This window comes from Rhineura floridana, chromosome 1 (genome assembly GCF_030035675.1).
Source record: "Rhineura floridana isolate rRhiFlo1 chromosome 1, rRhiFlo1.hap2, whole genome shotgun sequence".
In the NCBI taxonomy this organism is placed as follows: domain Eukaryota; kingdom Metazoa; phylum Chordata; class Lepidosauria; order Squamata; family Rhineuridae; genus Rhineura; species Rhineura floridana.
The window spans coordinates 201,844,071-201,857,676 of NC_084480.1; the positions used below are offsets into that span (position 1 = coordinate 201,844,071).

Below are 13,606 nucleotides of genomic sequence, written 5' to 3' on the forward strand. Positions count from 1 at the left end.
TTAAAATGGCATGTTAAGTCAAGCTCGGATATATTTTGCAAATTCTTCAAGGAAATTCTATTCACTCAGTGTAGACTTTGAGAGGCCCAGTAGAGTGATACATCTGTAAACATGACACATTATTTTAATCCTGTATCTTAACCTAATATAAACAGAACTGAGCCTAGATGGAAAGCCCTGTTTCAGTCCATTTAGACATACAAACACTGGACGTATTTAGCATCAAAAGCAGTGCTCAGTTCAGTCATTTGGCTTTAATGGATAAAAACAGGGTTGGGCAACCTTTTCTCTCTCTCGGGCTACATTCCCTTGGGATAATTTATCAGGGGCTACAGGTTGTCAGTGGGTAGAACCAGAGCTGATGATGGGCAGAGCCAGCAACAAATGTGTTCTGGGTTAATGAATCCAGAAGAAAGATCGCCCTGCTTCAGTTTTCACCATGGCTGCCATGGGGTTAGAAGAATAAGGCAGCTTCAGGAGGAATTGGGGGCTGCATGAAATGAGCTCAGGGACCAGAGTTTGTCCACCTGTATATGTCCTCCGTGGCGCAGAGTGGTAAACGGCGGTAACGCAGGCAAAGCTCTGCTCACGGCCAGAGTTCAATTCCAACAGAAGGAGGAAGTTGAATCTCCGGTAAAAGGGGTCGAGGTCCACTCAGCCTTCCATCCATCCACAGTCGGTAAAATGAGTACCCGGCATATGCTGGGGGGTAAAGAAAGGCCGGGGAAGGAACTGGCAATCCCACCCCATATATACGGTCTGCCTTGTAAACGTCACAAGACGTCACCCTAAGAGTCGGAAACAACTCGCACTACAAGTGTGGGGACACCTTTACCTTTTTTTTATGTAAAAAGAAAAGGGAGCATCTGAAGGAAAGGGATTGTGCCTAATCATGGGTGTTTTTTAAAAAAAATGAATTATAGGTGGCAGTTTTCTTCCTGTGTGGCTCATACACAAAACTGACTTGAAAACCAGCTGAGCTCAGAAGGAAAGATGTGGTAGAGAGAGAAAACGGCCAAATCCTATGGTGGTGGTGGTGGTTTAAAAAACAACTATTACTAAAATCTGGACAGGGAGATTTTTTCTGTTGCTTTCTGCTTTTACAGCTATAAAATTAACAATAACAATCTGTATGAAACTTCTTGAGCAAAGCTGAGTTTCTAGTTCAAACAACCTGTGACAGATATGGCATGCATTCAACTGTATATTACCCTTTGCAGGGCAGGGAATGTTCATATCCTACCAATTATCATTTTGACAGAGTGAGGGTTTGGGGACTGGGTTCAGCCTCCTCTCCCTCTCCTGGACAGCCAGTTGGTAGGACTTCAGCTGTTTAAAAACCTTCTCCGTGTGGAGCCCTGGCTGTTGAATCACAGAGGGGACTTGCATATGCAGCATGGGGTTGTTGCACACAAGCTCCCAGGTAGAAGTACACAAGCAGAAGCTTACACACATTTGTAATCCATAGCTAGCTGATGGACAACTGTGTTGGCATAATTGCCATTGCTTTCCCCATAGAAATAAGCTCTTATGGTAGCGGTCATATTATTACTACTACTTCTGTTATTATGATTATGAATATTTTGATTATGAATATGATGTTAAACAAACTTACTAGAGTCCATTTGAAGGCAGTTCCATTCAGGGGCAATTTTTTGTGTAGAGAGTAATATTTCCCCAAGCCTCTTACAGCGATGAACTTTTTCACCTACTTTTGAAAACACATTTTAGGGGTTATTTATTGGGGGGGGTGATTTTCCCACCCCACACAAGACTATTTAAGCTTCCTGTATGTAAGCTGGTGCAGGTCAGAAATAAATCAACTCTGCCCAGCTGAAGATCAGGATGCTGCTAATCTATCCTCTTCCAAAAAAGAAAAAAATCCACACATTTATTCTTACTGATCTATTAATAATTAACAAACAAAATGACTCATCAGTTATGTGTACACATTGGAGGAATGCTTATATACAATGAGGACCGCCAGGAGATTGCAATGCATCCCTGTTCTGCACCAGTAGTGGATGGGGTGGTGGTGGTGTGCCACTCACCTAACCTGCCTCTGATCACTAAGCAACACTACTAAAGAACAGGACCTACTTCATTTGCAGCTGGATCTACATCCTTAAAAGGGGTGTTTGGAACAAGAGACCTGCCCGCTGGTATCAGGTTCATACAAGGAGATTTTCCTACAGGAGGGCTGCATTCTAGCTATTAATATAAGTGTTCAACAAAAACTAGTATCTCCAATGATGTCCTTAATTTTCTCATTCTCAGGCATAATTAAAACAGCTTTGCTGAACATGGATCGAGAAAACCGAGAGCAGTACCAAGTTGTCATCCAAGCCAAGGACATGGGAGGACAGATGGGTGGATTATCAGGAACCACCACGGTGAACATCACACTGACAGATGTCAATGACAACCCACCTCGCTTCCCCCAGAGTATGGAAAATTTAATCATTCTGTCTTACTTAGTAAACCCATTGTTCAGTTCTGTGATCCAATACAGTGAACCTTATGATGGCGTAAATTGACAGCAAGTCTGCAATACTTTAAACTAAGGGAGATTAACATTATTTAGAGGGAGATTTTGTTTTATACCTTATGACCACAAATCTGTGCAAACATAGTAAAAGGACCCAGAGTGACGAGTCGACACTAGATACAGAATTCAGCTTCCTGGGAATCACAGCTCTCATTAAAACACATACACAAACACATTTCTACTCCTTATGTTTGCAAACATGTGCTAAAAAGTGCAGGAGTATTGCCAGATGGAACTACAGGAGCCAAAAGGAGATGCTGATTAAAATTTATATTGATCAGGGGCTGGTCTTTGTACAACTTCTTGTTCTTCTCTGTAAATTGGCATAAAAAGAATAAACTATGATAATTAAGAGAAATAATACAAAGATGGTCATTTTGCTCAGTAGCATAGAAACCACCCATCACCTCACAAAAACTCTGTGCCTGGGGAAAGCTTGCACATTAGGAAGAAGGCTAAGCCAGGAACATTATCCCTGACTGTCAGGGATCTCCTGAGTCTTTCAGCTTCACTATGTATAAACACAGGCTTCCTTCATTTTCCATTGCCACCAATTTACTCAGAATGCTTTCAAAACCTCCTAGTAGCTGGCATAGTAAGCATCAGGCATGAGATAGACACCAACACTAGACACAGGATGAACTTTAAACTAAGATGATTGGTTTATTAAAGGGATACTATGTACATAAGGGAATACTGATACTTATTGAAATCTGAAGACTTAAGAAACCCCATTGCTGATACCATCATCTAACTAGCTTTTACCTCAGGCCATGTTCTCTAAACCTTCACCCCAGCCAAATACTCCCACAACCAGTAGTATACAGTTGGGACCCACTCATATGGCTGGTTATGTTCCAGGCCCCCGCTGAAAAGCAAAACCCACCATAAAGTGGGACATAGCGTGCGATCAGCTGTACACTACAGCTGATTGCGCACTCCAGCTGATTGCTGTCAGCTGGAGCACAGTGGCTGGAGCTCCCCACACTACAGCTGATCGCGCCCGAGCTGATCAGCTGTAGCGCACAATCAGCTGTAGTGTGGGGAGCTTCAGGGGCCAAGCGCTGTCAGCTGGAGCGCGGCTGCTAGAGCTCACCGCGCTACAGCTGATCACCCTGCTCGTTCTGTATTAGCGGAACACCGAAAAGCGGGGCGCCAAAAAGCAAGGCCCTACTGTAGTGGCAAATTCAGAGGTGCAGGGTCCCTTCATGTTAGTCATAGCCACACCCCCTCCCCTTTTTTGCTGTGGGTTTGAGAACGAGATCCTTGTTAATTCCTTCTCCCACATTAGACATCCCAGGAGCCAATAAGCCTGAAAGGGGAGAATGTTAGCTACTGAGAAGACTCACCCTCCTTTCATTCTGATTGGCTCCAATCAGCAGGAAAGGTCAAGGAAGCAGGTTAGAAGATTTTTCTCAGTAGCTAAGACACTCCCCTTTCATGCTGATTGGCTCACAAGATGCTGGAGACACTGGGATCCTGCTCTCAAAAAAGTAAAGAGTCTAAGACCCCCCGAGACCCTGGACAACTACACCCCTGCACCACAACCCAGTCCAGCTGGGGACAATGTGCTTCTGTACCCTCAAAGCTCCTCTGATTATGCTCCTGGTTGGTTGGACAGTTTAGCCCACTTAAAAAAAACAAAACACTTGGGTCATCTTCCTTTGGTAAGACCTTTTCACAGGGCAGCCTCTCAGACCAATTCAGTCACTGGCTCCCTTCCCTGATGTTCACCAGACAAGTAACACACTGTGTAGTAACGTATGGGCCTCTCTTTTTTCCTCAGCTATTGTCTGGTCTTATTCCTCGCACTGCCCTCATCCACTCCCTTTCTCCCTAACTATCTCACTGACAGCTCCCAACTAACTAGAACCTCCAGCCAATCGGAGTCTGCTGGCACCCAGGGCAGTCAGAATCTTTACCTGATCCAGGCCTCACCTAATACATTCTTAAAGCAATCCCCCCCCTCTCTCTCTCCCCTCATACAACCTGTCACCAAGGACTATTGCTAAGCAGGCTTGTAACATAGTAACCGTACAAGGCCTTGTGACAGTCACAGGCTGCAGAATATTTTTTTCTTCAAACATAAACAGACATATACAGCACTTCCCCACAATGACATACGAGTTTTTCACTAGCAGAGAGATTTTAATGCTTTCTGAAACAGTACTAGCCAAGTACTTTTTTCTCCAAGGAAAATAATTCTAGATACAAAACTATGCCAAGTTTGTGTATGTTAAGAGATTGGTTTTTCCCCTAATTAAGGAAAACTCATAATATAGGGCAAATTGCAGCCTGTGGGCAGCAGGAAACTTCTATTGACGTGAGTAGGCCATAATGTGAGACTTAGCTCCATGACCCAAAGAGAATTATACATCTCTAGCCATAGGCTTCTTGCATGCTCTGAGACAATGATGCAGAAGCACGATGACCAAAAGGTCCCCAAGACTATATCTTTGGGTCATTTGCAGTGCAGCAAGTTAACATGAAGGCCTTTGGCTGTCCATGACCTTGTGTTGCTAGGTCACGTTGGGCAATGGTAATTTGCTGTATTTGTTCACTTTATTTGACTTATGGAAGCTTTTGATTTCCCATGATCCATCTGGGGGAAATAGCCCCATATATATTATCAAGAGAAAAATCACTGAAATCAGTTTCAAGCTGCGAGGGAAGAGAAGTGCCTTCTAAGGGTTTGCCATAGAATGAAGTAGGCCTGATTTAAACAAGATACTGGGCTTACGTAAAGCGCTCATCCATGCTATGTTCCACACAACTCTCTGCCTGTCAGGCAAGTGAATGGTTTAGCTGGCAGGCAGGCCTGCAGGGATCAATATTCTGCAAATAGCTCACAATGCACCTGAACAAGTTGCTCAGTCAGAGGAGCTCATGCCAGAGTCAGCCACTTTACAGGGCCAAATAAGATACAATTGGCTCCTTGTGTCACCTGATCCATGCAGAGTTGGTATCTACAGTCCCATTCTCTGGCCATGTGTTGGACTGTGGTGCAACTGGGTACAGACCAGCCACTCCCTTCACCCACAACCTGCCATTCAGGTGCAGGGAATAAGGAGCCTCTGCCCTACCATCAGAGTCCCCTGTTTGACAGCTCAAATGCCTTTGAACCAGCAAGATGAAAGAGTTCTGACAGATACGGCACTTGCATGGCAAAGATGTGCATCTGAAGTGCACATGCATTGATTCTAATACTAGGACGCATGAAACATAGAATGGGTAAGTACTTGCCTTTTTTATCACCAAGCTTCTCATTTAAATCAGGGAGAGATCAAATACAGCATTATGATTCTTTAATGAAGAAGAAAGTCCTTCAAGCAGCTTGGAGAAGCAGTGTGACGCTTACAGAGAATAGATGTAGGGAGAAAACCTGCGCGTGACTGGAGATTTTTGAGATTGCCCAAATAATTTGGATTGTTTCTATTTATTTATCTTTAGGTGCCTATCAGTTCAAAATACCTGAGTCTGCACCACCTGATTCATCAATTGGCAGGATAAAAGCTAGTGATGCCGATGTGGGTCAAAATGCAGAGATGGAATACAGCATCATTGAAGGAGATGGCTCAGAAATGTTTGGCGTCATCACAGACAAGGAGACACAAGAAGGCATCATAACAGTAAAAAAGGTGCCTGTTTTCAAATGTTTCCTTCTGGCTTTGAATGTACTCTGTCACACGAATGTTATTTCTTGCATAGTGGATGCTGCACAGTTGTTAAAACTATTGTCAGCCAAACATACAGTAATGCTCTGCAAACAGCGGAGCAATAATTTTTAGAATTTTTTTTTAAAAATCACACCATTATGGAAAAATGGGGAGGCTGCCCAGAACTGATCAAGTGGTCATGGACAACCCAGACACACCTGCTGTTCTCCCCATCTCTAAACCTCCTTTCTCAACCAACTAGAGTCTAGAAGCTGCTACTTCATGGCTGCATCCCACTGGTCATCACCACTATCTTATTTGTGTGCTTTCCTTTCTTAGTTACCTTCAGGGAGCCATTCCCCTCAGTGCAGCTCTTGTGGTTGTGCTGTGTATGAAATATCGCTGTCATTACATGAGGGCCATAAGCCCCTGTTAGATCATAAATTGTGGCCGGTGATTAATGTGAATGCAAAAGCAAGACAAACCTCAAGCTGATACCCATTTAGAAGATTTGTAAGTGAATAAATGTTTGTGGGTGTCAATGTGAGGCTTGCCTTTCATCTTGTCACTCATCTTCTGCTGCCCACTTCTTTGTTTGTTTTTGAAAGATAGTACAGAGCCAAGCAGATCAAAACTCCCAGTCTGTTTCTGGGACCAATTCAAAGTCCTTTAAAGCCCTCCAGAGCCTAGGTCTCCTAGCTCCGCATATGCCTTCCTATATGACCTTTAGCAGAGACCCTTCTACAGGGGCCCTTGGCCAGTGGACACTGGTGCTCATTGGGAAAGCAAAGAGGCCAACAGTAGGTGGAGCCAGAATGAATAGCTGGCAGGGCGAAAGCCTATGAAAGGCAGAGCCAACTAATTCTGGTTTGTCCCCATCTTTCTCCCTATTGAGTTCTACAAAGGCAGCACTGAGACTAAGGAGGAGAAGGCTGACACCCAGCCCCCAGCCCCCTACTGGTTGTAAGTACGGAGGCAGGGTGGTGGAGTCTGGCTGAGGACAGAGTGAGCTTGACAGGGCAGGACCCCAGTCACCCAGTCTCTGCTTCTCTCACCATCTAAGTGATGGTGGATAGGTACTGGGGAAAGGATTTTTCACTGGTGTTGCACATGTTATGGTATATCCCCATGGAGGCTTCACTGGCATCTGCTTTTTGTCATTTTGGAACTTGGTGAAGACTTTTTTTTATTTTCCCAGGCCTTTTAACCATAGCTTGTTTTATCTTAATAGAAGATTTTTATGATAGTTTTAGATTCTGCTGTTGGCATTTTTGTATAGTACAGCATAATAGCTAAAAGGCTGATCTATCATCCAGAAAGTCTTTGGTTCAAAGCATTATTCTGCTATGCAGTCACTAGGCAGCCTTGAGAAAATTACCTGTTTCTCAACCTCAGCTTCCCTTCTGCAAAATGGGGATAATAGTACTGATCTTCCTTCCAGGGCTGTTGTAATGATTACTATGTCATATGAAGCATTTTGCATTGTCTAAATGCCAAACATCATTAGATAGGCTAGCAAAATGGTATTCACTTATATGGGAAGAAATAAAGGGGTGCATGTGATGTTCCTATATTAATGTATATATGGTAAGTGTTGGTTGTTTAGAAGATACATGGTAAGTGGAGTGAAAGAGGAGGGGGAGTGAATGGGCAGTAGAATGCTAGATGATTGGCTGAGTGTTTAAAATGGCTTAACGTATAAAAGGAAGAGTGAGAGTGGAATCTGGGGGGAGAAGAGAAAGAGTGGGTTGTTTGGTGGGTTTGAGAGAGTGGTTTGTCAGGAGAGCGTGGAGAAGGAGGGGGGTGGAGTTCGGATTAGTATTGAGTAAAACCATATGCTTATGTGCCTTAAGAAGAAATCTTGTTAATCTTGTTAATCTTGTTAGCTTTGTTATCTTTAATAAATACTTAATTTGGTTTACCAAAGGCCTGATCCTTGGCTGGGGTTTCACAGACCAGAAGGGAGGGTAAGGTAATGACCAAGGCTGAAGGGAAACTGTAACAAATGGTGGCAGCGGTGAAGAGAATAACAATACCAGTATTCAGAGTCTCTGGGAATACTAGTATTAGGACGTGACTGGTAGTTGCCTAGCAGGGGGATCTGTTGAGATCTGTGCTAGAGCGGGGAGAGAAACAATAAAAAAGGACAGTCCGGACTGGTGGAGTCCCTGGTGGTGCCTAGTGACAGGCAGTAGCCACGTGCAGGTAGGAACCTGACAGGGAGAGCCAGGGAAGGGCGTCACAGGGCACTATTGGACTGTGGGCAGAACCTGCTTCCTGCCTTTATAATGTCAGCAATTAAGAACCAAGTTTGCTCCTATCTGAATCAGCCAATCCTAGTTCTTGTTTCTTGGTTACAAGAATATTGTGAATAGGGCTTTATGCAGGTTTAGGTCAGATGTAATGGAAAACTATGGTTTCTTGGTACAAGAAGAAGCCATAGACTAATTGTACCATCCCACTCCTTTTGTCTTTCTGAAAATGCAAACATGCATGCACATCTGAAAATGCTACTACTTCACAATGTGTTGCATCTGTTGCATATATGGTGTAGCTAGGAATGTAAGCAGGTAGCAATATCTGTTCTGCCCTGTCTTTGTCACAATCAACGCTGTTTCCATTCTGCTGCAGTTTGGTGTCTGCCAAATACTTTGTTATTTATCTCACTGTCCACTGTTTAATGTAATTTAGGCAATTAGTTACAAAAGATATGAATTTGACACAATTAATGATGTCATTATTTCAACACCATTTCAATGTAAAGGAAATATCAAAACAATATAAAAAGTCATTAATTAAATATTGGTTGTGGGCTTTAAAAAAAGCAAAAAAGTGAGCAAATACTAATCATATTTGCTGGAATGATTTCTGTTCTGGACCTGGGACAAAAATGCACACAGTAGCAATGTCCATTTCCGATGGAGTTCTCTGACATCCCTAAATACAGCACACTTGTTCTATTAAATTTCAGTCTGGCCAAGTCTTTCCTACGTGTTATAGGGGAGGGGTATATTTTGGAAACACTTACTAGGAAACTGCTCCACTAGCCCCCACAAATTCTCAAAATCATGCCTTTTGCATATGAAACATTATATGTTAAAGCATGTTGGAGTTTTGAGTTTCTATGTCTTTCCGATATAACACAATAATTCTATTAATGTGCATTCCGTATTTCTCCTCCCCACCCTTTTTTTTAAGCAGTGCGTTATTAGGTCATGGGTGGGAATCATCTAATTATATGACACCTTTGTTGTCAGAAAGTTGCAGTAATCTCATTTACAAGGAATTTATCTGGCAAGATAGATAAGGTTACAGAATTCAGCCCACATCAGTTCAAGCTTAGCCTACATGAAAAAGACATTGTATAGATTCTCAAGCATGCAATTTTGCTTGTAGATATCAGTACAACACCTGTCGTTACTTATTCATACAGAAATGCCTCATAGGACTTGATCATGATATAGCAGTTGATTTTCTGTTTGCATCTAGTTCTGAAAAATAATGCTTCAGCCAGGTTTCATACAGCACAAGGGACAAATACTGAGGAGGGATTGCTTGTGATGTTTCTTCTGTACCCCCAAGATTGCATGATGTAGTCAAATCTAATTGCAACTACAGTAGGGCCCCACTTATACGGCAGGTTCCATTCCAGACCCCTGCCGTAAAGCAGAAATTGCCATAAAGTGGAATCCCATTGATTTTAATGGGGCACGTCGTGCAAAAATGACTCAAAAGCGGCTTCAAAAGAGGGGAGGAAAGCCGCCGCATTAGTGGAACGCCGGGAAGCGGAGCACCAGGGTGCAGGGCCCTACTGTACATCGCATGTAACACCCCAACTTCCGTGAGCAGTACGAAATTCCAGGGGCAGCCTCTACAGGGCCCGTTTCCACAAGTGTACATGTACACTGAACACAGGGAGAACAAGAAGAGCCCACAGAAAGCAATGGACTATAAAGCAGCATCAGTTCCCCAGAAAGCAAGCAGTATCCACTTGGAGCTAGAGATGGAGGAGAAATTAGATTCCGATCACATTAAAAGAGAACTTACGTAATTTGCAATATCTGAAACGATACATGAACTAAAACACAACTATGCTTCAAAATTCATACTTCTCCACATTTTGCAATGCAGTCCTCCAGCCAAGTAAGTATGCAAAAATGCATATATTAGTGAAAATAACATACAAAAATGCATTATACTAGGGAAATGTGTTTTGATAAAAAGGTGCATATTAGGCAAAATTGTATATTAGGAGACATTTCCACAAAAATACTGATGAATTTTCAGGAGGATTTTTATTTTTAAAAATTGCAAACTGATGTGGAAATACAGAGAACTGAAGTTAAGACTGGAAAAATGAGAAGCTGGGAAAATTGGCAGATGTGCCCATCCCAACTTAGAGCCATCCCCTCTTTCCTCCAGGCCCCTTCATGCAGCCAACAACAAAACTCAGACTAGCTTCTTTTTTGCTGGCTGCATTGCTTCTGTAGCTCCCAGTGAAGCATTGAGGCTGCCCCTGCCTTTAGGCAGAGTGAGGAAACCACCTTAGGCAACTGATTGTGGGCGTCATGAAACAGCAGCAAATTGTGAGTTATTTAATTTATGACTGTTGTATTTTTACTGCCAAAGAATGAGAGAAGTGCCTGTGGGATTTTCTCCCCAGGTGCCAAAATAACTTGGCCAGACTTTGACTCTATGTTTCCTAGCTGGTGAGATGGATGGGGGTAGACAGGGGCAGCATTAGCTGTTATACCTGAGGCAATAAAATATATTGAGCCAGTCCTACCAATCATGTGAGTTGTGTCCAAGCTCAGTAAAGACTATCAAAGCTTGTGAAGAAAAATCTTGTACACATCAACAGCTACTGAGCAAGCATCTTCAGCTAGTTCCCAAAACTGACCATCAGTGCTCATTAACAAGCAATCAAGTAAAACAAATGATGGCTATCTCTTCACTTGACACAGCACAATAACGTCCCTGCTCTATTATTTTACTGAATGTCACACTAGATTGGTTTTGACTTCACATAACATTCTCTGTTGCATACTCAGTGGGGAACAACTGAAATTTTTACACATAGCTTTCACAAAAATGTGGCCCATTTTCTGGTAGAGGTTTTTAGGGAAATGAAAGCCAATTCAAAGTGAGCAATTTATTTTCTAATTTGCAAAGAAATGTTCTATTACTATGTGGGAAAGCTATGTCATTGAGCAAACATATTGGGAACTGTTCATTTCAGAAAGTCAGGAGTGTGAACAGAATATTCTGGCATAATTCAATAGGTATCCAGATATTTCTGTTGGATAGAACTGAACTCATTAATGGCTTCTAAATGGTGCAGGATTGTATGCACTTTTGAGGAGAAACCTCTCCATTTCATCCCATCACATTATCTCTGATTCTGGACCGGTAAGATTTCCACAACAGAGAATATGAAAGTTGTCACTGTATACTTTCACAACTATCTTCTTCAAAAGAACCCTTAATAGTAGGGATGGGGCAATTATTTGAAATGGGGTGCTTGACTATGTGAGCACCCTTGCTCAACTTTGAGCAGCCTCAATTTAAGGCATGTACAGCTTCCTTCTTGAGCAGGCCTTTCCTCGAAATGGGGACTATCACACACATCCTGCACCCCATGCCCTTCCCCAAACAAACCAACAAAAACCCTTCCCTTTGAGAAGAGAGAGGGTATAGTAGATGGAAGAGGGCTCCCTCAACACAGGAGGGAAGCTTCAGGGTCTCTCCTAAGTGGCAACATACCCAAAGAGAGTCTTTTCTTTCCAAGGTTCATAATGCTTGACTACAAGCTAAAAAAGTGAATCTCAAAAAGCACTAGATTTATGAATGTGCTCTAATTTACAGTTCTTGCACCTATTGTAGGGGTGGGAAACCTCTGGCCCTTCAAGTGTTGTTGGACTCGCAACTCCTTATCAGGCCCAACCATCATGGCCAATAGAGATGATGGGACTTGTAGCCCAACAACATTTTGAGGGGCACAGAATCCCCATCCCTGGCCGGACAGATTTCAAATTTAATCTCTCTTCATTGGATCCAATAGTCCCTTCTTTATCTCCTGAATCAGGAGTTCCTTTGTCCTTTGGGACAACATTTGTACATAAGAAGCTGGCTTATACTGAATCAGACCACTGGTTTATCTATCCCAGTGATTCCCAACGTGGGTGGTAGTGCCCCCCTGGGAAGCGTTACAGCCTTTCAGGGGGCGTTGACGTGACTGCAAACTTTAGGGGGGTGTTTGGGTTCATTAGGGGGGCATTGACATTTGGCCGTCTGATGTGACCAGTTGAAGCATTTAAGTTTAATTTTATTTAATACACAAATCATTAATTTTTAAACTGTTTTGTCCCCAGTTAGAATGTATTTAATAGTCTCAATTCATGGCAGTAACACTATAAATAGTGTGTGCTCTTTAGTAAAGAAATTCTGAATAGCGGCCAGTGTCATATCAAGGAATGGGGATATTAGCCACACCCCGGCACTAGGTAATGTTCCGATGCTGTCTTGAGGGATGTTGGAACCAATCATGAGAGAGTGTTTGATAAGCTGGGTGTATTGGTGGAGGGCGCATTCTTCCAACAGATGAGTGCCGTGTGCAAACGGGTGACGCAGACAGTCAGTTATTAGCTGGTTTTCTTCAGGAATGGGACACACCTGCTACCCGTTGTTTCTGTGATGTTTAAATGAACTTGTTTAACAAAACAATGCTGGTAAACTGAATGAGTTTGTTGTTAAGTAACACAGTGTATTCTATTGGTTCATACTGTGTGGACTTAATTAGTTAGGATTTAGTGCCGTGAATCGCATACTAGTGAAGAATCGAAACCATTTGGATATTGTTAGTCGTGGTGACTTAAGACTATTACTATCCAAGTATACTCCAGATATTGTGACGTTAGCCAAAACTCATCAAGCTCAAGGATCACACTAGTATTTTATAATAAATCTCATTTTATTTACTTTTCTATAACTATGTATGTATATTAATAAATCATACTAAGAATTCAATGTGTAATCTAAGTGCAATAAAAAGGCATGATAAGAACGATCAGTAATAATAACTGAAAATACCTTTTATGCATTACTCATATTTTAAGGGAAGAATAGGAAGCACTGGCATATACTTAATTGGAGGGGGGCGTTGGGCACAAAAAGATTTTGCAAAAGGGCGTTGGGTCGAAAAAGGTTGGGTAACACTGATCTGTCCTATGATGACTCAGCTGTCTGCTCTGACTGCCAGTGGCTCTCCGGAGTCTCAGGCAATAGTCATTCTAAGCCCTGCTAGTTAAGCTTCGGGTCCTTATACCACACAAACCATGTATTCTGTCACTGGATTATGGCTCCTCTCCCTGCAAGTGTCCCTCACCCCCCACACTTGTGTCTT

At 42.6% G+C, this 13,606-nt stretch overlaps 1 protein-coding gene across 6 annotated transcripts in view; it reads left to right on the top strand.

Moving 5' to 3' along the window:
* LOC133366664 (cadherin-6) overlaps positions 1 to 13,606 on the top strand; it is a 219,986-nt gene that overhangs the window by 172,229 nt on the left and 34,151 nt on the right. For all 6 annotated transcript variants that reach the window (XM_061590008.1, XM_061590017.1, XM_061590028.1 and 3 more), the window contains 2 exons: positions 2,278 to 2,445; positions 5,999 to 6,186. In XM_061590008.1, the coding sequence (XP_061445992.1) occupies positions 2,278 to 2,445; positions 5,999 to 6,186 (356 nt within the window). The remainder of the gene's footprint in view (positions 1 to 2,277; positions 2,446 to 5,998; positions 6,187 to 13,606) is intronic.